Source organism: Bombus affinis, chromosome 3, assembly GCF_024516045.1.
Source record: "Bombus affinis isolate iyBomAffi1 chromosome 3, iyBomAffi1.2, whole genome shotgun sequence".
In the NCBI taxonomy this organism is placed as follows: domain Eukaryota; kingdom Metazoa; phylum Arthropoda; class Insecta; order Hymenoptera; family Apidae; genus Bombus; species Bombus affinis.
The window spans coordinates 3631784-3657442 of NC_066346.1; the positions used below are offsets into that span (position 1 = coordinate 3631784).

The 25659-nt window shown below is 41.7% G+C and overlaps 1 protein-coding gene across 1 annotated transcript in view; it reads left to right on the plus strand.

Annotated features, from left to right (window-relative positions):
- The window catches only part of LOC126914006 (uncharacterized), a 77211-nt gene that overhangs the window by 42299 nt on the left and 9253 nt on the right, over positions 1-25659 (plus strand). Inside the window, exons 3-8 of the mRNA XM_050717393.1 lie at positions 6001-6473; positions 6964-7198; positions 18731-18991; positions 20434-20591; positions 21042-21291; positions 23317-23432. Coding sequence (XP_050573350.1) covers positions 6001-6473; positions 6964-7198; positions 18731-18991; positions 20434-20591; positions 21042-21291; positions 23317-23432 — 1493 coding nt within the window. The remainder of the gene's footprint in view (positions 1-6000; positions 6474-6963; positions 7199-18730; positions 18992-20433; positions 20592-21041; positions 21292-23316; positions 23433-25659) is intronic.

Consider the following 25659-nt stretch of genomic DNA (forward strand, 5'->3'; position numbering starts at 1 on the left):
GCTTCCGTGGAATAAAATTTCAGACAGCGAGAAACATAAATCAGACGGCGTTGGCCGGGTTTAACGAAGGGTCAAGCCGTAGATCCCGTTCTCTCGTCTTCGCCGTTGGCTTCGCGCCCCGATCGTTTCTCGTATTTTACAACTGACCATAGATAAAACTCTATAATTCATTGGTAAACAGGAAAGTTTTTGTTTACGGTTACTGCACGATCGACTTTACGGCTGACACGTCCGGAATCGCGAATATTGTTCGTGCGACTCCGATTTATCGTCCCGGGAACTTTCCTGCTGGGACGAGCCGATCAGTTTAACAACAAATCGGCCAGACTCTAAATAAATAAATAAATTTCCACGTAAAATTCAATCGATAAAAACTGATACGATACTGCAAATTTCACGGCGATATAATCCCTTTACAAAGAATATGATTTTCCAAATAAAAACGATGATCTACATGAAAATAACGAAAAGAATAGCTGTCTGGTAATTTTTTTACAGGATCTCACGGTTAATTTAGGATAATTTCATATTACAGAGTACACTAAATTTTCCACGATGCTTTATCGCCTTCTATGAATATTACTCTACATACAGAAAGTTGTATTTTTATAGAAATACGAATAGTTGCATTGATCGCGCACCAAACACGATTTTGTGTCTGCGATTCGGTCGAGTGAGACAAGTGCTCCGTGCAGCGCCCACCCTTTTTACAGGAACAATTCCGTGGGTGCACGTTGCATGGGAGCGAAGAAAATGGAATTTCTCATTCTACACGTCGACGTTATCTATGAATATACGTATGCAGTAGATGTACATGTGATCGCAATAGTATCTGAATGCAGAATGCATGAAAAATTTCGATCGGATGAGAAACCTTTAATAATAAAAATTCTAATTGTTTTTAAGATCTGCTGTAGCGAATATATTTAATGGTACTCCTTAATGGTTTACTATGCTTGGATTTGGTCTGTCAAGTAAGTCAGTATGAAGAGCAACAAATAGGGTAAAAAGAATGTTATTATGTACATTTGTGTTTATTATGTGTATATTAATCTATGTTTCGACAAAAACAGAATATATTATTGAGATATGTATAATTTTGTGTGCTAGACTAGATTGGCCTCGTAGTAGTGACACACGTATGTAAATATTAGTGTGTGGAAGTAAGTGTGTGCACGGCATCTGGAAAAACAAATGAATGTAACCGTTCTGTCTGGTATGGAAGATGGTGAGACAAAGAATGTGTTCAAACGCGTGCAAATGTATATCGACGAAGATCCTGGAAATCGTTTATTAAATAAATCTAAAACTATTTTAATATGAATTCTAAGGAATGTTCCTTTATTTTTATTTCGCCAATTAAGATCCACAATTCTCAACATATATAGAAATTGATACGTGAAAAATTAGGAAAATAACGAACGTTGGAAACTATATGTAAAGCGTGCGCGCTGATTTTTCAACGGAAAGGCAATTTTCGCTGCTCGCGAATGATGCGGCGTGTAGACAATTCCTCGGAAGTTAGTCGATAATTCTATCTTGCCACGCGGCATAAATCTATGCTAGTTTCCCGAGCAAGTTAGCGAAGTTTCCAATTTGTATTGTATAACGTTCCTGCGTAGCGGAGCAACAAGTTTTAATCGCCATCTAACACGTCCTCGCGCAAACTGCGAGCTTCCTAACATCGAAATTTCACGGACGTGGATCGCGAAACGAAGAACGTGGATCGCGAAACGAAGAACGCGGAAAGCGAAGAATCGTGAAACACTCCTCGGCGAAGGCTAGTTGGATATGAATTTCTGAAAGTGATATATCCCATTCCTTTAGAGAATCACGTAGAAGGATTCTTCGCAGTCGGGGGCCAAGACGAGAGATTCTATATTCAAGAAACTTTTTCGATTTATCATCGAGTGCTTGCCGTGCCGCTCGTATTGCCAGGGAAACGCCTCGGGTACACGGTAACTTCGGCAAGCAAATAAATTCCTCAGCGTGGCAGGATTAAAAGTTCGACGAATAACGTTGCCCTTCTGTTCGATGACGATTTTTAGGCTTTTACCGAAATATCCAAGAACACGCGCTCGACAAATAATTCTCTAGCAGTGAAAAATACCTGATGATGTTGGCGCAAATTCCGCGAGAGAAAGTTTGTCAACACTTCGCGAATGCAAAATCTTCTAACGCTTAGACCTTAGAGGTTGGTAAAATTTGCCATAACTGTTGCAACGAAATATAATCCTAGGTCGGAGTTTCAAAGTCTGCCCTTTTCGTTGGTTCATTGATCAGATCTGTCATAAATATACGAGGATCGGTAATTATGCATCCGTGTATTATAATAATTTCCATTTTGCAAATATTTGCCTGATACATTTCGCGTTTTCGTACTGTTTTAATTAGCTCCACACGGTTCGAAATATTAATGGCCCAATTGTTACATGAAGCAACGCAATATCCGGTACCTATTCATTTAATTATTTGTAATTCATTCAATGGCGAATTTATACCATTGTGTTATAAGTTGTTTTTTTTTATATGAATCGTTTCAACTATCGAAGAACAAAGCTTCAGTTATATAACTGGGTTAATTTACGCGCAAGTAAATACTATTTATCAATGTAATTACGACCAGGTATAATTTAAACTAGACTCTATTGTTCGTCACACAGTCCTATCGATCTTTTTGTCTTTTAAAGCATTCTCGCTTTAAACTCGACACGAAACTTTGAATATTAAACAACAAGGGGGATGTAAACGCAAAAAAAACAAATCATAGCAAACCCATTAATGTACAAAAATGGCTTTCAGTCATCTTCCAAAGGATTCGCTCTTTCTCTTGAAAATTATTCAACAGCTCACGGGACGTTCTCCTGTTTTTATCCAACAAACACTCTTTGGCAGCTACATATAAAAAAGATTCATACTCGTGTTAATCCTGCAGGGATTCGTACGTTGTAGAGTTTAGCTGATTAACTGGTAACTTTTCCTTTCTTCTTGATAACAGGATTTATTTCACGGAGAGTACAGAAGCGAACGGTAGAAATTGAACTTCGACCTCGGACCACGGTCCGTTCGACATTACATTAAAACGTTCTCCGCTTGTTCCGTTAATTGCGTCCCGGGGCGTCGTCAATTAATAGAATGAAACGAAGCGGGACCACGTGCATGCCCAGCTGCGAGAAAATGAATTGGTGGCAAATTAAATGATACAAAAGGGAAAAGAAGCAGACACAGGCGAGCTAGACAGTTACGCAAAGCGGTATCCCGTGGGAAATTATAAATAGAAGGTATAATACTCAGACCAGCGCGCAGTCTGACATTGCGGTACCTAATACAAATAGTTAAACCAGCCGGCCAATTTATTTGAATTATCATGTAGCTTTAACGGACCGCTACATCGTATCTGTAATTGTCTGTCGTTATCGAACTGGCTCTCGATATCTAAATTTCGAAAGTTACATGAAGTTCGATAGAAAACCAACGACTTCTCCAACTATTAGGTATCCCGTGTTACGATAAGGAGAGGTCAACTATTAAAACGCGGAAACGCCGTTGGCGAAATGAGGAGCGGAACGTACTGCGAGGAAAACAATTACTGGCTGGCTATGGAAAAGGTGTAGACTATGTAGGAACGAGTACGAAACCGAGGCGGATCCTATCTCGGCGAAAGAAAGATGAGATTCTTAAAGGAAAAAGGAATAAAACCGTAAACAACGTGGTAAAATCTTGCGGTACATGGAAGAAGGAGGATAGTGCTCAGCCGTTCTCTCTTCTGGTACAGCGATGGAAGACGAAACGTGCTTTTAAACTGAGGCACTGAACAGGAGAAAAAGAAAAGGAACGTCGGTACGAAAAGGGTGTGAAAAGGGAAAACGGGACACGTTCTACACGCGCAAAGATCAGATTTACGTGGCCAACAGGAGAAGATATACACTTTTGGCGCGACTTTTGCGGCAAGAAAGCCACAGAAACGCTTTGCCCGAAGAATTTCTCGAGCTTCTCCAGAAAGCCCTATGACGATATCGCGTTTCAAATTTCAAGATAAACCGGTCGAAGCGCAAGCTGATAAGTGGCGTCGTCGGTTAAAGAGGAAAACGTGAATCAGTCGAGGGCTACTTCACTGTTGAAACCGCTGCAGACACTCTAACATTTTCCTTGATCTCTTTGCCTCGAGCACGCTCCAAAATTCCTAACTACATACTTTGAAGAAATTAAACACCTTTTAATCAGAGCTGCAAATCCGTCGAATCTGTCCAATATAAAATAGTTGTAAGTTACACCCCCTATAAATCTAATTTACCAAATTGTCCCAGATCTTTGTGAGAACTCTTTGTTGATATATATTACAGGACTTCGAATCAAGAGAGACGAATCTTCCAAGAGCATGGAATGTTCAACGTTGAATATTCCGTGACAGTGACAGAGACAAAGACTTCTGAAACAGCGGCGATCTTTTCGAGCGATGCGACGTACGAAAGTTCTGTCTGTACATTTCTGCATATCGATGCTTTCAAAGAACAACGTAGATCCAATGTTACGTTCCATAATGGACAAACGTACACTGAGCAAATTCCAACGGGTCCGAGCTATACATTTTTCCTTGAAGTACAAAAATACTCAAAGAAACGTCTGGTTGGAGACACTAGTATCTCGTACGCTAATATTTGCTAATAAAATTTGCGAGTTCCATAGAACAGGCAGTAAGATTACGTAACAGACGTGACGACAATTCTACGACATTTTGCGTGAAAAGAGTACGTCCATAAATGATGCAAATTAACGGACTGTCCGCGAAAGAGAATGGCATAGGTGTGGTTGATTAAATTGTACTAGACACGGACGTAGGAAAGTAATTCTTATTCTTTTTTTATCATTTTACACTCCATTATCGTATTAAAATTATTTATAAAAGAATATACGGAGTTTATGAGAGTAGACAATGGAAAAGTAAATACGTTAAAACTAAGGATAAACAAATTACAAATCTACAGCACGAAATTCCTTAAATTAAGAACTTGTAATGTCATAAATCTCGAAACAATATTCCTCTGAAACGGATCCTTTTGTGAATTGTCGTGCTTGTCGTATGCACTCGCTGCTTAACGAGAAAATGGGAAAACTCGTACCATTTGAAATCCATATGCTTGGAACGTTTACACAATAGCTTCCGGAAAGGGAATGATATTTCAAAAACTTTGATGAAAATCTTTCATACCCCGCTATAAAATCATCGGGGCTAAAGAACGTGTTTACGTTAATTTTGTTCTCTTTTCGCGCGACAGACTCGAATCGTTTGGTCGTAGGTTATTCAACGATTTCGCAATTTTGCCAGTGGAGAATTACGGCGAGAATTACGGCGTTCGTTGCGATAGTGGCCTTTCGAGAAAGCGGCGCAACTCCGTGACAAATTCAGTTACGTATCGAACGGAATTCGGCTACGCTTGTGCGTCCGTCGATGTCAAACCCAGATCGCGCACTGCGTTGATAGCAACTAGGAAAACGAGGGAAAAAAATAAACATAGTCGAAACAGCGAAATCGATTGGACCGCGTTTTTTTTCCGCGAACCGAATTTACAAGTTTCGTCTTTGTCGAGAGCGTAGTCTCTTCACTAGATCGGCCTAAACTAGTTTCTGGCCGATTATTTTGTTTTGTTCCTCCATTTTTCGTCTCTACGTTCCTTCGTATTCCACATGGCAATCCCGTGGTGAATAAAATTTCGCGAATACAATTTTCAACGTATTACGGAAAAACCTATTAACGTAACGAAAGAGAACGTACATTTAACGAATGTCAAACATCCTTATTCGATTATAAGATCGTTGAATTTCTCGATATTCAGTTCCTGCAGCGGTTCGTCGAGCGAAACGTATATTTCGAGATTTCCGTTGGCTGAAACATTTCGCCGACAAGAGAATATTCTAGTACTATACAAGGCTTATAATAACTAAAATATCATTAGAAAATGGCAACTATTAACAAGCTTCTCTTGACCATTAATGTTTCAGTCACTGGGACGGCCGCGGAAGCCACACGCGAGACGGAGGAGTCACTGTGGAATACGTACGACGCGAGAAGGAGCGGCCGAACCTTTGCCTCGTCCTTCAGTACGGAACGTACCACCGGAGAAACCAAATCTATCGGAAAGTTTCACCAGACAACTTCCTGGCACGCGGACAGCTCGAGTTCCCGGGAACGAGTCACGCTGGACTTGTTAAAACCGACCAGCGAGAGCCTGGACGAGGACGAAGAGGAGGAAGAGAAGGTCGAAATGCACAGGAATATCGAAGCGACGTATAGGACGGGAAAGGATGACACGGGAAAAGTGAAAATCTCGAACGAAAACGCGACCGTGTTTTCGAGGAGTATGGATGACACAAGGCAGAAAATAAATCTATCTACTTCACGGACGTTTATCCAATCAACGCCAGAACGATGGAGCTTTAACGCGAACATCATTTCCCCGGAAAGTTTTGACAACGTAAGTCGTATCATGTTTCTCCTGTTAACCTTACGTCTCCTCGATTATCGCTGCTATGTAACTTGCACGACTAGGGGAAGAACGAAACGATCTGGTTTCATTCTTCGTTTCCGCTGTAAGGCAATTGAAAACGAAGGGACTAATGAAATCTCGAGCGATAAAAGAATTAAACGCGAAATGATATACATTATTTTAACGTAATAACTGTAGATATATATTTTCCGCGTGGCCAATGATTTTACAGCAGGTCGATAACTATAATTTAACGTTATCACGATACCAGTTACCCAAAGCATCGTTACGCCGTTATATAATTAACGACCTGACACCTGAGGATTAGAGGATTATTGCTTATCGATCGTGTAAATTTTCAATCCTGCCAGACTTAAACTAACGTTAGCTTTAAAATTGAACCGTACCAGATGTAATACCTAAGAAAAAGTCCTATACACCTCGTGTAAACTATCACGTAACTTTCAAATATGTGTAGATAGTGGCGACGCAGAAAGCCAAGTTATTCGACTCCTGGAAAAATCGGAGGAATGTCAGCACAACGCCGACTCCGTTCCTTGTAAACGACGTTGTACGTCGTCGAATGAGGCACGTTACAGAAAAGAACGCATGCGAGAAATTCACTATCGGTGACGACAGTAAACAAGAATTTTACAGTCCGAGGTATCCAGAAAACTATCCAAACCTCACGGAGTGCGTGAAAGTCCTGGAAGGTGAGTAAACGTTTTTCTCTTCCTCGTTTAGGTCGTTTCGAAAGATAAAAGTCTGCTCTTTGCAGAAGCGCTTTGATATTGTTCCATATTCGAAACACGAAGTGCCACGAGCATGGTATATTACATCAAACAGAGTAAATTTATTATAGCAGCGAATTCCCACTTATCTCGATAACTCGTGGAATTAACTAGACGCTAACTGTGCACGTCGGAGTTCGAGTTTGATATTCTACTCGTTTCATATGTATAAGTTGGTCGTAGCCTGCTGGCTACGGCACCGACCAAACTTCGAAAAGGGGCGAACGACTAACACGCGCGACGCCGTGATTGATACACTCTGGTGGTTTCGTTGGTCCGACGAGGAGATACTGTCCGATGCCGACAGTAAATTTCTCTGCCGCTCGTCGATACAATGCATTCGTGCACGTCGGCGAGTCGAAAGAAGCGCATCAATTTTTCCCTTCCCGCTGTCCGCTTGGATGTCGAATAAACAGTGGCAAGCATCGAATTTATAATAAACGGGCCACGGGGAAAACTAGCACGGAGAATTAATAGCGTCGGCAACTGCGGTGTTTCGTCGCGACCGATCGCTCGTAAAGGAAACGCATTACGATTCGCGACGAGCAAACAACTGATTCCACGCTACTTTTACCACCGTGGATTCAACGCGAAACTACATCCTTCTTGCATCCTTGACGTATCAACCGACCCGGGAAGAGTAATTGCGTAAAACGGTCTGGCGAATGCGAGTCGAAATAATAAATCATGCCTGGGTCCAAGTTTTGATAACGAATCGATAAATCATGGGCGAGGTGACTGGAAATCCATTCTCGCGAGGAACGCGAGAAACATTTCCCGAACAATCATGTAAAAACTTGATTCCATGAATATGATGAAGATATTCATTACCTTTTATCGGTATCTCTTTTCACGGTTTCTGGAAGTCCCTGAAGAATACTGTGCGGGCAACGAACGTAATTACGTGCATTTATGGTTCCATTTACGTCAAATATACGAACCGTGACGCGAGACACCCGTAACTCTTTCGTTCTTTCGTTGCAGGGTTAGGGTGAGTAAACGAAGAGAAAGAGGTAGTAAAAGGTACGCGCCATTCGAGGAACGCTCGTTCCTTTTAGATGATCCAAACGCCTCGAAACGCGTCGGATTGAGCAAACGAGGGCAGCTGGGTCGTGTTGGAAATTGAGTCAGGGTCGACGAGCCTCAGACTGTGGACGCGCCGAATCTTCTTCTGACGTACCAAAATAGTATCCACCGCGATCGCTGGTCCTCGGCCGAGTTTTGGAAACGATAGGTTCGACAGCAGTCGCGTCTGTTTTTTTTATGTAAAACCGTAAAATTCCCGGTTGGAAACCGGTTTTCCAAATAAAAATAAATATCAGAAGGCAACGTTGTAAATCATTTATGAGCGTAGCTTGCAGACCGGTGAATAAATTCAGATTGAACCGCTTGTAAATCACACACAACCGGATGTCGATACGAACCGATGTGCCTTATTTCCTTTCTGGGCGTCTAACGTGCGCTACGCTATTGGCTCGGATTTACATGTGAGGGCGGATCGTCATGGATTACGAATAGCTGCGGTACGTAGCGAGTTTAAACCGTTACAACGTGCGCTGAATACGTTTAAGAATGTATTTTCTCTGATAATATTCTTTCCACGGTTTATCCTGACCGGCTGATAAGAGAGAGCTGCTGCAATTGCTTGTCGACTGATAAGAAAGTATAATCTTCGTTTAAAATAGCCTGTTTAACGCTTCGTACGAACGAAATTATATCGTTGATGTCGGAAGGAAACGAGGATCAATACGAACGTTAGCTTAAACGATCCTTGCAGCACGATGTGATTAGATGATTTGGAAACACCGATTATGCTGTGGTTAGAAGCTATTTACGATTGGAATCATTTAATCGAAAGATTTTTGAATAGATATGTATACACTGGCGAAAGAAATTATTTCCAAAATAACGTCAAAGATCGTTTTCGTAAACGTAGAATTCAATTTTTCTGGTTATTTACACTCGCGAACCGATTAGTGACGAACAACATACTATAACTAGCATCATTAAAGGGACCAATATGTTGATGCATCGCAACCGCTATTACATTGATCGAAGTGATTACGACATATTAAGCACCCTATGTAAATTACGACATCCAATTATCCTAAACATCAATACGGAACTGGCAGGGATTAAGGAAGTTTCGGGGTAAATTGACGCAATTCGCTCTCCGTTAAATCGTTTGAAATTGTATAAATTGTGCAACAACAGTGCTATTAAGTTGCACCGTGGCGCATTTAGTTACCATCGTTTCAAAATTCAACAGCGCAATCGTTGTTATTTCAAGTGCTGTTCTTAGTTTGCCGCCTTCCTTTCCTTTCTATGATTTCTTACGTGTCTAGGTGAACTCGTTAAACTCGACGAAAGCCTAGTTCTCGACACACGACGACGAATCGTCGAAACTTTTGGAGGATCATCGAGCGAAACAAAGGTCAATGTTTCAATCGCGTTTCGGCCGGTATGTCCCAGCGACAGGCCAGACACGATCAAAGTTTAATTGGAACAATTCGAACTTCTCTCTTCTGTCGCGACGCTCAAAGACGAACCGCTCGAAGCGAGGGCAGATCTATGTGCGCGCGCGTTCGAGTCTAACTGCAATTGCGAATTGATGGACGATCGGGCGCAAAGACTACTTGATTGTGTGCTCGATGTAGCACAGATAACGGGTAGTTTAGATCGAAATTGGTATTCTGTATGCATTCGCGATGCAGCTTCTGATTCGTACGAAACCTATGTTGGAAAAACACACGGGCCGCAGAGGCTAATGCAACCTAAATGTATGGTGCGATCACTAAAAGGGCACGATAAATCCGTCAACGTGATCAGTCCGTTCCCATTTGCTTCTTTTTCGCGACGCTGTATCGATAAGTTTAATGGATTTCTGCAATTTTTCAAAAAAATTCAAAGAAGAAGGGGAAAAAATACATCTGGAGAATCTCGTCCGAATAAAATAACTGATGGAGAACGAAACATTCGCGGTGGAACATCCCTCGTATGTTGTGCTTGTGCGATATTGCATTTGCCACGATAACATTTTCTCGTTCTAGAAAAGCGCTCGGTCGTAAACTACGGATTTTGCTGGTTCATCGGCAAGTTCCAAGAAACACTGGAAATTAGAACAATAATCGAGTCAATGAATCGGTGCCACTATATAACGCGGACACGGCTCTCGTTCGCCTTCCTTTTTAATTCTTTCTATTCTGGCTGACGCTCCTGATCGAAGAGCTCACGCAAACGGGCCAAGTAACCGTTCCGGAGAAACCGGCATCGGGAGAAGGTCCTAATTGCACGGATGAAACCTTTTTAATTGCTCGCTCGTGAACACGATAACGCGGTTACATCGGTATCATTATGAAATGTGGGACACCTTTAAGCAGTTGGAGCCACTCAGGCACGTTAATGAGATCACAGTTGGTTGGAGACTGAATAAGCATTCGCCGGATGAAACGCGATCGAACCTCTTCCGTTTTGTGGCATAACGAAGAAATGGGGCTCGAAGAACAGCAGTTCGTTAAACGGGTACGCTTGATCTCCCTTGAAGAACCGTGCGGTAACCTGACCAAACGACACAACTTCTTTTCTAATTACGAACGAATAATCAAACTCTCTCTTTGCGATCGTCAAATCGGTGGAATTCACCGATAATACAGCTTATAAATTATTAGCGTAATCCGTGACATAGTCATCCATGCGAAGGACAATCGGTTCTAAGCTCGACGAACATGTGACGCCGCTTATCGATCCCATTTACGGGCGTCGGTCGACTTCCAATGTCGAGTAAAGAAGATCGACCTTCGAAAGTAGATAACGAGGACACCATGTTTCGCGAACGATAACCAAAGAAAGCGGAAATCTGGCGAAACGCGAAAAGTTGCGAATGACATTTGGACGAACGCGACCACGATCACGACACGAGACTCGATCGTACTCGATTTTTCGCAGACATCACCGCTACTTGATACTTCGTTACCAGTTCGTTCTCCCTGTCTCGTTACCTGTAACCACCAACCAATTTACCAGCAGTGTAGGCAAGTGCAATTTAAAGCGCGTCGACGAGCGTACCATGGCTTTCTTACCTCTGCCAAGTTTCGCGTTTCACGCTACGGAACACAGGCTAGCGATAAAAAGTTTCCCTCTACCGCGTGTGTAACAATCGAGGCACGTTCGTTTGTCTCCTTTACCACTTATATCTCACCATTACTGCCAGTTTTTACGTTGAACGCGATCAGAATTGTGCTAAATGGTGTGAGTCAGAGACGCGATCGTGCTATTCGACGGCAAGGTTAATACTTTCGATGTTTGGACATCACCCGCGGGAGACATCGAAGGGTAGAAACTGGTAAAAAAAGAAACGAAAGGAAAAAGGTAGCAACCTAGAGCCCCAGAGAAAAAGGCTTTCTAGAATCGTCGGAGATAGGAGGAAGTCGTGGCTAAGTTCCAAAGTGGACGAGCAAATCTAGTTATCAACCACTCAGGAGGTAAGGGGCCATCAAAGAACCGTTTAATGCGACCCCACGTAAATCAAGGCCGACCGCCCTTCTGCCGTCTCCGTGTTTCGTGGAACATCGAAATACTCTAAGGCCGAGAGTCTGTGCAAGGGAAGCCATTAATTGCGGTAAGACACTGCGCTTGTCCTTGAACTAAAATGGCGTTAAAGACCACCCACAATGTGCGTTCCCATCGATCAACTTTACCGAAGAAACTGCTACCGATTACACCCCAATTGCACCGTCGAAGGAACGGCCTAACTTATGTTAAGAAAGATCAATCGAGAGTAAACCAGATTGTAGGAAAGTTAGGTGATTTATCAATGGAAAAGGAAAGAAGAGATAACACAAAATATGTTTCCACGCTAACGAAGAAGTCGCAACTTCCATGGGCGATAAAATGATAAAGAACCAAGACATTTTTCCACGGACATTTTTAATCAACGGAACGGCCAGAGATTACGTGCGATTTAACGATTTCGATCGTTGAAATTACTTCGGTCCATGTTCGAATCGGTAAATTCATTGGGGAGCAAGGACAGCGCAGTTAGCTGTGATAAAGTTGGTGCTGGTTAATTCCTTCTTGCGGCTGGCTCGTTCTCCATTGTCCTCTACAGCCGCGTTCCATGACGAGTGGCATCGTCGAACGCACCTCTAACTGCAATGAATCACTACGAAAGCGGAAATCTCGGCCGAGCGACCGTTTAAGCGCGTACAACGAAGTGCATCGATGCATTCCCATCTATTCTATCCCGATGTCTATACATCAGTCTGTGACAAAACGACGTGTTCTCGGTTCGTTTCAATCGTAACGTTGAATAAGCGCAAGAAAATCGCCTTCGAAGCGCGACACAAATCGTTTTAATTCAACCTGCGCGCATCGAGCGAATCGAACGTAATGTCGTTTCATCTGTGCTTTACGATACGTTAATTTTTCTCCTGATATTCCTTGCTACAGCATCAACCTTTCTCCAAACGATTGTGACAATATCTTTAGAGAGACATTGGACAAAATGCAAAGAAAAGCGCCTGGAAAATTTCATCAAATTATATCGTCGAAGAAACTGTTTAATTCACGATCGAACGTTGAGGAATACACGCGTCCCAAAGTGTAGATAAAGAAGAGCGCTGGTATATAAAATCCCTGAGGATCTGTCTCGGCAAACTCTCCCCTTCATCGGCTCTTAACAACGTATCTCCGAAAATGACTCGCATTTCAGGATGGATCATGCCCCTTCTCGGTCATCCTTGTCGGGAGTGCTCGTTAAATGTTCTCACTCAACGGGATACGACTTGATGCGAATGTAAAAGAATCGGCTCGCTCTATTTCCCAAACTCGTAGCGTCCTTAAGCCGCCTAATACCGTGTAAAATATAGCTAGCCTTCCCGTGGCTCCGTGTAAAATATAACCGTGTCTCTCCCCTTTACATTTCCCTCTAACGGCGGTTTTTCGCGGAATCCAATTCATTGGTTTCTCCTGCGTTAATGAAAACCATAAAAATGTTTCCTTCTTTTTACATCGGATGATCACGATCCAATTTTTACGATGTCTTTCCACCGACTCTCAGCTAAATATAATTTAACGAACGGTCGACATTTTACGCTCAGTTAAACAAGACGGGTGATCACTTTTTCGCGACTGTTTTTCGATCGATATTCGTCGTTATACCATAGAAATAATCCTTCGTAGCAGACCGATCTATTATCGTCGACCCTTTGCCGATGTAATGGCCGTCCTCAAAGTAAATGGATATATTACACGAATACGTGGGTGGATCTGAATAGGATATCATAAATCATCGACCATGAAAAAATGAGTTCCGTAGAGGTCGCGAAACATTTTCGAGGGATTTAAACGTAACAGAAAGTAAACTCGGGACTGGATTCCATAGAGACCTCGTTCTCCCCTTCTTATTCCATTCCACTCGAAGGAAAAGTGAAATAAAATCGCAATAAAGTTTGCTCGTTTGCCGCGCAATGAAAGCGAAATACCGAGTGCAAATTTATTTACATCTGTCATTAGGTTGTTAGCTCAATATTCGGTGAAACGTCGTTTGCACGGCCGGCGATATAATTCCATCGCTTCAAGAACACAAACTACTTCTATTCGCGTTGGAATAGGTGCGATAGGTCGTGAAAGAAATAATCAAGTTGAAAATTGGAAAGAAATTATCCAGCAAAGAATTGAATTGACGTTACTTTCGCGTTATAAATTCATCATTTCTCTCGAATAGAGAAGCTTTTACATCGTCTCGGCTTCAAGCATAAAGAGAATTCTGTTTTTAGATATAAATTCATTTTATATTTATTTTATTTTTATATTTATTTATATATATATGTATATTGTGTGTATATTTTTTATATTTATTTATTTACTTTGGAAACGATGCTACAGTACGCACTGTACTTATTCGATTTAGCATAAAGTCGAAAATTTGAACAACAAATTTTCACGAAATCACGAAGTCTGAAACAGAAAACGTAATGTTCAAAATCGATCGCGTATATAAAATCAGATTTCGACATTTTACTTTCGTTTTTGCAAAAGAAAAAAAAATATATCAATGTTTCGAATTAAAAATGTCTTGTTTGCTTTCGTTTCATAAATACCTGCACGCGCCAGGATATATTTCTGTCTACGGTTTTACCATGGGAAAAGTTTGCAAATATTAATCGGCGGTGCAGTTGCAAGAAATAAATATCCGATTTGAACATGGAGGGAAACTACACCATTTTACCGGGGCTTCGAGAACAAACCGGCTAGGTCATTCAACTCCCAGGAACCATGAAACGCTCTTCCTTATCTTGCGAATCTCTATGGAAAATTCGATGAACTACCCGCGGAGATGCTGATCATTATTGCGACCACGAATTCAGGGTATTGTCAAAAGTCCATTTTCACACTTCTTTTAATAGAAATTTTTGAACAATTTTCCCTACAATTACCAGAATAAAATTTATATTGTACCCTAGAAAAATCTGTTTGACGGGTAATTTTTTAATTTTTCTGTGAGAACTTTTACATTTCCAAATGGAGGTAATTGTACGTTTTCGACTCTTAATATATTCTACGTTATAATTCGCATTAAATACAACAATATCTCTTAAAATAATTTGTCTGAAATTACTCGAAAGATCAATAATAAATTTCAGGTATACGAAAGCCAAGCACGTACGACTGTAATATTTTTTCGCGGTAGACACCTAAGAAAGGCTTTCTTCTTATCTTTCTCGATACCTCTCGATATCTGACATCATGGATAAAATCCACGCCCATTAGTTACGGATATATTTCTACGATCGTGCCGCAGAATGAAACTCTAATCACGTTCTCGGAGAAATCATCCTCGAGCTTTCGTTCTAAGTTGCCGGGAATACTGTTGGAAAATGTGCGAAAATTTGTACAGACTTCGTGACTCACGGGGTTCCTTCGTACGCGAGCTACGAAAAATACGAAACGCCGGTGAAAATTCGACGGGTTTATTGGGAGGGGAACGCTAGTAGTTACGGAAGACGAGAGGTATGGAACCTGATAGTCAGAGGAAAATGGCAGCGGATTCCAAGACAGACGAGTTCGTAGGATGTCAGGCTAGAACCGTGATATACACTAATATCGCGAATGGTCGAATATTTGCGTGTACCTTGGATTTCACGGCTCAGGTAAGTTCTGCGATGACGGAAGCCATTTACTCCATACGTAAACGATGTTCACGGTGGCTGAGACGTCGTGAAAGTTGGTGTTAGATATCGACGACGGCGAAAGCTTAAACTTGGAATAGATATCGCACCCTCTCGCTCGAAATTACTAGATTCGTGGTTTCGCAGTATGTTTGCCGCTCAGCGATTAGGTAGACTGGGTCGATAGAAATTCGTGGCATCCAGAACTACGATGCGCAGTGACACCGTTACAGGTGTAACTATATACATAACGCCGTGACGCTTACTTTTGAAAAGACTAAGAAATTGGAGGAGAGGAAACGCGAGAGGCGGATCGATAAATAAGTCGTGAATGTCGTACAATAGCGGAGAATTGCGAAACCCTTTGAGAATGGCCCTTAATTTCCACAATGATTACAAGCAGCAGGCGGAAGGTGACACAATCAAAAGATAATGAAGCGTGAAAATAGGAGAAGAAGACTCTTTGAATCTGTTGAAAAACTCGATCGATCGCACCGCGACTGGAATACTGGTATTTCCGTGCGAAAGCGGGCAGTAGTTGGAGGCGAGATTGCCACCGCTTTAGAGTTTCCTCCCCCTCCGAGAAAATAGTCGCGACGCAGACCTTTATTCCTTCCTTCTTTTCTATCCCGCTTTTTATCGTTTCCTTCTTTCTTCGCATCGAAGAAACGCGGTTCTCTCAATGGAAGGCTCGAAGCGCCATTCAAATAAGAGCCAAGAACGGTCGTTGTTCGATGGAGAAGTCGCGACATTTTAGTGTCACGTACGATACCGTTCTCGATTCAGTCGGAGGATCGGAATCAATCGTCAACTGCGATTTTTACAGTAGATGCGTCATGTCGCGATGAATTTCCTGCTGTTGGTAAGTCTCACATAGAAAATATTCGTCCGTCCTTCGGACGAAAACGAGTTCGCTGTTCGCGTGGGCTGGCCGCAGATGATAGCCAGAATTTCATTCACAGCGTAACATAAATACACGAATGAAAATAACAGCTTCGTCGTGAGCATGACATTCCTATGCGGTTGTATAGTGAGAAAGCCACTAATAATACTCGTTTCGAAATCGTACCTTATCCGGATCATCAATACGATTTATCGCGTACATCCCCAGAGTACGTTATTCACGGAAACCGTTTGCGTACTTTTAATTGCCATGAAAATAGACGATCTATTTCTTCGAGTGGCGTTTAGCGAACGCTCAGAAACAAATACGCGGCTTTTATACCATGATTTTCAGTCAATAATTTCCTTCATATCGCGATCGGTCGGGTATAAATTTTTACGCGGCACACAAATGGCGATACGAATGAGATATTTTATTCGCAAATACCAAGTATTTATGAGCGAAGCGTAAACAACGCGCAAGTACTATCCTTTCCCTACACACGATGGACTTTTGGTTCACCGCTTGTCCGATCTCCGCTGTGTTATATGGTACAAAGCGTTCGTCGAACCATTTGGTATTTAGAGACGATTTCATATATCCACGTGCGTTCGTGCGTATCTCATTTTAGCGAAGGAATCTTTGCTAGCTTGAAATAATTATACCTAAGAGCAACCAGAGAGTTGGAAACGCGTTAATTGTTCGACAGAGCGGCAGCAATCCCTCTGCGATTCAGCAAGTGAAACGAAACGTGAGAACTATACGCACACAACCTACAGCCAAATACCGCGGAATTCCCCTCGTTGCCTTACCGGAAAGATCAAGTGAATTCTAACGATCGATTCGCGGTAAATAATTCTTGGATAATCTTGGTACGTGCGATGAAAGTGAAGTCGCGTTTGCATGCCAACGACTTCATTACAGATCGCATCAGCGATCGACTGGGATTTATATACGAATAGCACAGCTCGATGCTAAGAAAGCGGTCGGACAGCCTGATTTTGCAAATCGCACGTTCACGATGTCACCATACGCCCGAGATTCTGTCGCGCATAAAAGAACATCGATTTCGATTTATTGTGTGGAAAACGTGAGAACGATAGGTTCGCGACTCTAACGCTCGCCAGATAACTTGTCAGGTATTAAAGAACATATCCGACGAAGCAGAAGTTCTAAACCTTCTTCTTGAAAACGAAAAGCTTCGTCGGCGGAATCTTATGGGCCGCTTCTTTTAACGATCAATTCTTTCCAAGAATTTATGTCGCGATAAATGAGTTGCTTTTTGCCAGTAGATAAAAAGCACGTAGAAAGTACCGCGCTGTAAGTTAAACCGGGTACTTTACGGCATAAGACGAGTCAAAAAAGTTGCGCGACGAATACGAAGAATAACCTGGCCGGTTGCCAGGACGACTTTCGACGTTAACGACGTTAGAACATTGGTCGTGTAAGCCGACCAATCGGCCAAACTCATGCATAACAATCCAAACAATGCGTGTGTGACATCGCTTCGTATTTAGGTCACGGTTTTACGTAAATAGCAAATTAAAAATATTATCCCTAAATATTATTAACAAAATCGGTTATCATTCATAATTCTTCAGATACTGCGAGCACTTCAGAAACCCTTTAACATTGAAAACTCTACGACTTTCTGGTTAGATCCCACCTTGAGTACGCAAGCGTTATACGGTCGCCACGTCGCACTAAATACGTTCGGTTTATTGAAAGATCACAACATAAATTCGTAGGTTTTGTATCGCGTTCGCTAAACTATCCCATTCACAGTTGTGATCATAACTACGACGCTGTACTCCACAGACTCAACATTCCAACACTTGAGTGAGAAAGAAGATTAATTGACATTTTATTTCTTTCGAAAATTATAAATAACTTATTGTTAATATACTGTCTGTCACTCCTTCGATTAATTAATTTTAATACACGAACACGTCCTTCACACAACACTCCTGCTTCCCCTGTTGAATTATTTAACAACGATTTTACATTTATTAATTTTATCAGAATAATATACCGGATAAATAAATCATCAGAATATGCAGCTATGCGAATATTATTGTTAATTGATTTCTTCTCTGGATCAATCGATAAATACAGACGAATGACTATGAAATCAAACTACTCTCAGAATACACTGCACTCACTTTTCTGCCTGTACTTTTATATCTGTATCTTGTTGGATTAATTCTCTTCTTTTCTTTACCCGTTTTGTAACGTTAATTAAAAATACTGTTAAATCCGTACAAGAAAATGAAATAGCTTACTTTTGCATTATTCGATAAACAGTTTTTTCATGATTACAAAAATCACTCAATTCGGAGAAACGTCTCTATATTCGCTGTTTTCACAGTTTCTAACGAGAACGTTACCCTTCTCTCGTTTCAGCTAAGGAAGGCATGCTGTTGAAGCTCGACTTTCGAGACGAATTCAAACTCGAGGGGAGTGCAGACTGTCGTTACGATTTTCTCGAGGTACGTGACGGCCAGTACGGCTACTCCAATCTCCTCGGTAACTTCTGTGGCAAGAATTTCCCCCCAGAGATCACGTCGAAGACGAGATATCTCTGGCTGCGATTCCACAGTGACGATAGCATCGAGGACAAGGGCTTCAAGGCCGTTTGGAGTATGATACCAAGACCAACCTATCGTAAGTCCACAGTATTTCGATTCATCTACCCGTCTGTCACGTTGTCTTATTAGAAACGAACCTATTTCAATCAAGAATCCGTTGAGATTATTCGCGAGATACGGAATTCGAAGTTGCAAATTATTTCGTAGCTTCTGCAAACATGGTACGCGTATATCACGTGCCGATAAGTCATGGTCTGTGTATAGTAATATTTTGGATCAGGAAAATATCGATTAGTTGCTTCTCGTTGATAAATTTTATTAAAGTTCGAGCGCACGTGTATACAGAAAGAGAGAAACTAGCGAAATATCTGTATGTCAGGATAAAAATTGTTGCCCATTCATTGAAAACAAACGCGAGTGATGACCGGCGGTTCTCAGATTAGAATACTCGGTCGGACATTAGCCTCGACGACATCGGCGAACGTTGGGAAGCTTCCAATCCACCGGATTTCCCGCTCCAACTACGATCTTTGTGCAGAATTTTTTTTATCTTGACTAGTAATAAATTCTACGTGCGCGATTCATGTCGAAAAACTAGTGCTCGAAGCTGACTGAAAATAATTTCAACGTAATTTCTGTTGCTGTGTCCAAACACTGTCAATATTTGAGTACTGCTCCAGTAATCCATAAAATGTTACAGTTGGAGCCGAGTTTCGTGTTGAAAATTCCAGAATAAATTGTTCGTACAAAGCGATACATCTGCTCCAATTTTGCATTTTCGCGTAGTTTTACGAAACAGTTTTACGGCAATGCTAATTCAATACTTCGTAAGTACTCATACGTATTACGGTCTCCCTCGCAATAGCTACCCGTTTTGCTCTGCTCGAGTAGGCCAGATTACCAGAAATGCGGCGCCGATATTCATTCGCGTCTCATACAGCTCATTATTTCCGCGCATTTGCCCTGATCCGGACCGATGAATGCCGTTTGAGTATTTGGTTGCTCTTAATACGCTCCAAAACGCATGGCTTTCGAAGCTGCCGCGAATCAGTCTTAATGAGGGACAAACATTAAAACTCTGCTACGATGATAACGTCAAATTCAAACATCGAGGGGAAAGGAAATTAATCAGAAGCCGGGTGAGATGAATCTTTTCGCGCGTTTGATTCATTTCCTCTTGTTCATTGTGCTGCTCCGACCGCGAATTTTATAATGCCAATTCGGCACGGGAAATCAATTATTTCTCGAACAATGGTTGGAGATTTTTTGTTGTTTCCCACGGTCCACGTTTCCCGCTCTTTTTTCTTTTTTGTCCCTTTCTGACCCACGAACGCTGTTTGGCTCGTGGTGAATACGTTTTCTATTGGCTCTCGACATTGGCATCGAAGCTCGCGCTCGTAAATGAGCGAGTTGCATTATGCGCGAGAAATGAAACGTACACGCGAATTAGTCGAGGCAAATAAACACCTGACGATGAGTCTGGGGAAAGCGTAATACTGTAATAGGTGTGATTCACAGCGGGAGTGCCACCAGAACCGGAGCCGTGTGTCAAATACGTGAATGGCGTGCAGGCAATTATTAGCAGCGATGACGTGCAGGACAAGAAGATTGTCGCTGAGAAGGAAGGCATCCCCCTGGATTGCATGTGGAACATCACCGTCAATGAAGGATGGAAGGTAATTTCGTCAATTTCATCAATTTACGTCAGCACCATTTCGCTAATATCATTTCACGAATTTTCCTCTGTCGATAATATCTCGATAATCTTTTAAACTAGTTCATTAAAAAAAGGAAAAATAAGTACGCAACAACAAAAAGACAAACGTACAATGCACCGTATATTTTGAACTAAATCGTCCAAAATACTTGATGACTTGTCCCTTTGCTATCAGACTACTTTTGATCCCTGTCTCATCACTATCTGGACGTCCATTCTTTTTGGTCAAACGAAATCACGTCTGGCACGAAAACGTCGGTAATTGCGATGCCCGCTTTGCTTCATAAAATATACTGAGTAATTGGTGAAAATTCTTTTGGGTTTTCTCGTTCGTCATCAGAACAGAGATAGAGGGAAAAAGAAAGGACCCTTCACTGAGCTTTATCACAGGAACACGTACAACTTTCAGATTCAGCTGGTATTCTCGGATCCCTTCAAACTGCAACGACCAAACGAGTGCGACGCCAACTTCGTGGACATATTCAAAGAACGCACTGACATGTCCTCCAGAGAGAAGAATTTCTGCGGCAGCATCGCCGACACCGTCCTCATCACGGCCAATATCGCCTTTGTCAGGTTTTACGCGGAGCCTAAAGCACTGAACAGCAGCTTTGAGGCCGTCATGACAGCGCTCAGAGACAGAGATCCGGGAGACAAACGTGAGTTCACAAACATGCTCGATTAATTGTTCACCGTTGTTTACGACAGCTTTTATCTCCGTGTAATATCATTCGCGATATTACTTCACCGAATACAATTGCCGTTTGAGATTCGTTCGAGGAATTGCGTATTCTCCCTGATAAAATACCATCGCGCTCTTATTAAATGTTCGTATCGAATAGCTAACGAAAATTTTACTTTACAAACAGATCATGATATTACGGGGCAGGATATTAGCCAATAATGTTAATTAACATGTAGCTGAGCATGTTTATATGTGTTTACGATAACGTAGTTATCATTGCGTTAAAATGTAATGAACGACAACGAGTAAAGCTTTCAAGCTTTATGCACAGCATATGAAAACTGTTCGTTTTGATAAGGTGTATAAATATTTATTCGCTTGATAAAATTATTAATTAAATAGCGTGTCACGAATGCCAGAAAATTACAGAAACTTAATAAATGTCGCGAACGATCTGTTAAGAGACAAAAGGAGATAACCCAATTACATTTTATAACGACTTGTTGTATGATAATAGAATACACGTTAGTAACTGGCGTCTCACGGACCGTCATGAAACAAGAAGTTTAATTTCAATTATAACGAATGCCGTGCGAATATCGCGAAGATCGTCGTCCACGGCACGCAAGTAATTCAGTGTTAAGTTTCATTAAATTTAACGCCGGGGACGCATTCGTACTCGGAAATAGACAGATACTGGTCTAATGGAAATCTATGAAATAACGTCGCCTCGCCTGCGTTTTATGACGAACATACGAACAATGAAAAATACTAGGAAGAAACGAAAGAGCAATTAGATGATTGCCCGACTAATCATCTATAAAATGAAAGGTTATAATTTCTCTGTTTGTCAACGATCATAAATTGGTAGACATCAACAATGCGGACATTCCATTAACCGAAGTGACTTGTTACCGATAGTTTACGTAACACGCTGATTACGGAAGAGGACTCGTTAATAATAAACGAAATATCGATAATACAGTAGAAAGTAGCAAATTAGGAGACGCGAATATCAATGTTACTCGACCGAAGTCGCGATTTGATTCTGATGAAGTCGCCAGGAACGATGAAAAGTTTCTTACGTTCGACCTACCAATTGGTCAGAAGCGTTCTGCATGCTTCGAATAATTCTTTTGCTACGAAGAACAAAATATTAAATTTTCCGCGAAGCTTGAATCGTGGAACCATACGAAATATCGCTAAAATTCCATAGAACGATGGATATCCTCGTTCGCGACACGGAAAAAATGGAATCATGGACACAATACGTTTGCTTCTATTATATTATTCGTACGATATTTCACAGTCAAAAGAAAACGATCGCGTGCCGAAAGCCTTCTTTTTTTAAGCGATGGACTAGTTCGATTTCAGGCTCGATCGAACGCTCAGAGCTGACGATTACAGCGATATCGATAAAAATATATAATCGTCTTAACCAGTTCATATCACAGAGAATAATCGCTCGCGAACGGATCCCAGTTCTAAATTAATGGCGGTAGACTTGGCTGAATGGCAAATGGAGTAAGCCGCTGCGGTGCAGATACACGTACGAAATTTCCCGTTCTATCTCGGTACGAGAAGAATCTCAGCCTCTCTACACCTGCCACCCTTGCAGAACTAATATCTTACGAGCGACTTGCCCGCGGACTCGAGCAAAATTCACTTATTCCCCTATCTCTCGTACGATAAGATTTCAAATGAAAATTTTCTTGTACGGCTCTTCGTTCGTAGTATAAACGCGAGATTATAAGAACAATAGATTCACAAGTCCTCGACGTTGATACTTAAAAATTTTGATACTACTTTCCTTTGTATTTTTCTTTTCTCTATCTAACAACGTCACTCTCGTGTTCGTGCTGCTTTCATATCGCGGAAGAGATAGTAGTAAAATCAAGCAATTACCTTTCTAATTTTACATTTAACGCGACTGTTCTATGAGAAGTTTAAATCTAATCAGAATATATAACAACGTTATGTTCTCGTTAATTTGTTGCAGCTTGCCTCGATAATGAGTTTTATTGCGAGGATGCAACATGCATCGCCGCTGAATTGCAGTGCAACGGGAGAATCAATTGTCGTTTCCGATGGGACGAAGAAGATCAATCTTGCAACGTGAGTGAGCGAAATTTATATTCGGGAGGACAATTTCTATGCTAATCCTTTTGAAGCCCTTACATATTTCCTGATAACCAAATCTGGATCATTTCTACTTCGTATTCCTTGTTCTGAGTTATCCTTTCTACCTCACCTCTTGGTACTCTTTGTCTTCTCAAAACGGCATCGTTTATGCAAGCACGATCAACGCTTTCCGCGTTATCAGCTAGCGAACAAGCATCGTAGAAAAGTTGACTGCAGTTTTGTTTTATGTATGTCAACGTAAAATAGGGAACTTGAAAGATCTCGAGCAACTTTAGGGAACCATAGCGAAAGGACGGTAAAATGGGACTTTAATAAGATCTCTTCGTCATTATAACTGTTGTGACTAGCAGACCCATTCGGAAGCATTTCTATTGTGTCACTGTAAGCCAGACTACTTCAGCAAAAGCTCGCAGAAGCTGTCGAGGAACCCGAGCGCTGTCATGAGGAAAGTTCTTCGGCCTTACGTACAATATAAAGCGCTATTAAAACAAACGGATAATTATCGTAATTTATAAACAACGTAGTACGGTTTAGAGAGATTTGGAGATGATCGTTGTAAGGATGACCACATTATCCGGTTCACTATAGATGTATGATATACGGTGCCGCAAGAACGGCACGTTGTCTAGACATAATCGCTTTTCTCTCTTTTGCTCTGCTTCCGTTTGTTCCAGGAGGTTGATTACATTATTCGACGAAAGTTCAGTACTTCTGTTTAAAGACCCTGCCTCACACATATTCAGCGCGTACGTCAATACCTCACACACGCTAAGAAGTAAAGCCATCGTATCCTCGTTAAAAGCCTATAAAGTGTAGTGAAACGTTGGCCATTTTGTAATTAACATAAAAAGAACAACAAGGGATCGTAGGCAATTAAACCGAACAGAGTTACGGAAATTTGCACGTGTTGATTAGTATTTCGGGAATTATCGATTAAGCTAACCGGAACAGTGTAATAAACTCTGGGAATCCGGTATATACGACTCCAACAAAGACTTAATATCCTTTCGTCTTTCCATTTTCCGCCTCTCTGTCCGGGCTCTCGCCGGTTAATTAATTTATTCACAGCTGCATTTGCCAAGCTGTGGCAATCGTTTCGTTTTCCTAACCTTCGACTCGCGTCCACTACTGAGGCTGCGAATTCACTATGCTCCAATGCTGCGTATCGTCGGTCTTTTCCAAAGGAAAACGCTTGCGATTTCGAGACGGAAATTGTATGCACTTTTGACAAACTACCCGAACATGCTACCTTTGAAACGATGCCACGATCCCATCGATGAATCGACGGATATTAATCTAACAGCAAATAATGGCAGCGATATGCTATCATTCGATCGCATGCTTGTTTCTACGTGAGCATCTCTGTTTGACGTTATTCGGCAAACTAGGATCGATGTGCTACGAGTGCACCCTTAATCGGTACGTAAGAGACATCGATTCGTCCTTGTTTCGAGTGTGCTAGCACATTGTCTCATGAATCATGACGCCTCCCGATCGTTGCTGTCCGATAATCTGATTAACGTTCCAATTCGCATTTCCATAAGAAACGGGAACGATCGCTTCCAACGGACAACGTTCATCCAATAAACCTCGGATTTTATGTCTTCTTAGGATAGTAGAAGAAACACAATCGTCGATCGAGTAGCTCGTTAAGATCAAATCGGAAAAACAGAGTAGTTGGACGATCCGCTTAAACGAAACCCTTCTTTTCCTCCAAGTGAAAAGTTAAGATTAAAAGGAGTAGCCGCAAATAGAGTCCCGATCCGACAGGTTCTCCGACAGGTAAGGCAAAAAGTAAGATCCCACTTAAACCGCAAAAACGTGACTCCCTTTGAGGTCACTTGTTCCGTAATATTCATCCGTAAGGTCGTGAACTTCTTGTCCCTGGGAGGCGAGCCACGCTAAAAAGGTTATCCCATTGAAAGATGGTCGTTCGTGGATTCCTTTGTACTCGTGCGATTTATTGGGAACGCGGTGCACACAAAGCTTTTCCTCCTGTTTCACTGTAGCGCACGAACAACGTCCCGGGAATCCATTTCTATTTTCCCGGAAACTTGACGAGCGTGAAAAGCCACGATATAAACAACTCTCGCTCTCCCAGACCTGTGAAACACACTGCCTCCATTCTGCTACCCATTTTTTAGATGGTATGTGGCTCGCATCCGCGATGCAAATGTTTTTAATGCAACGGCCGTTTTTG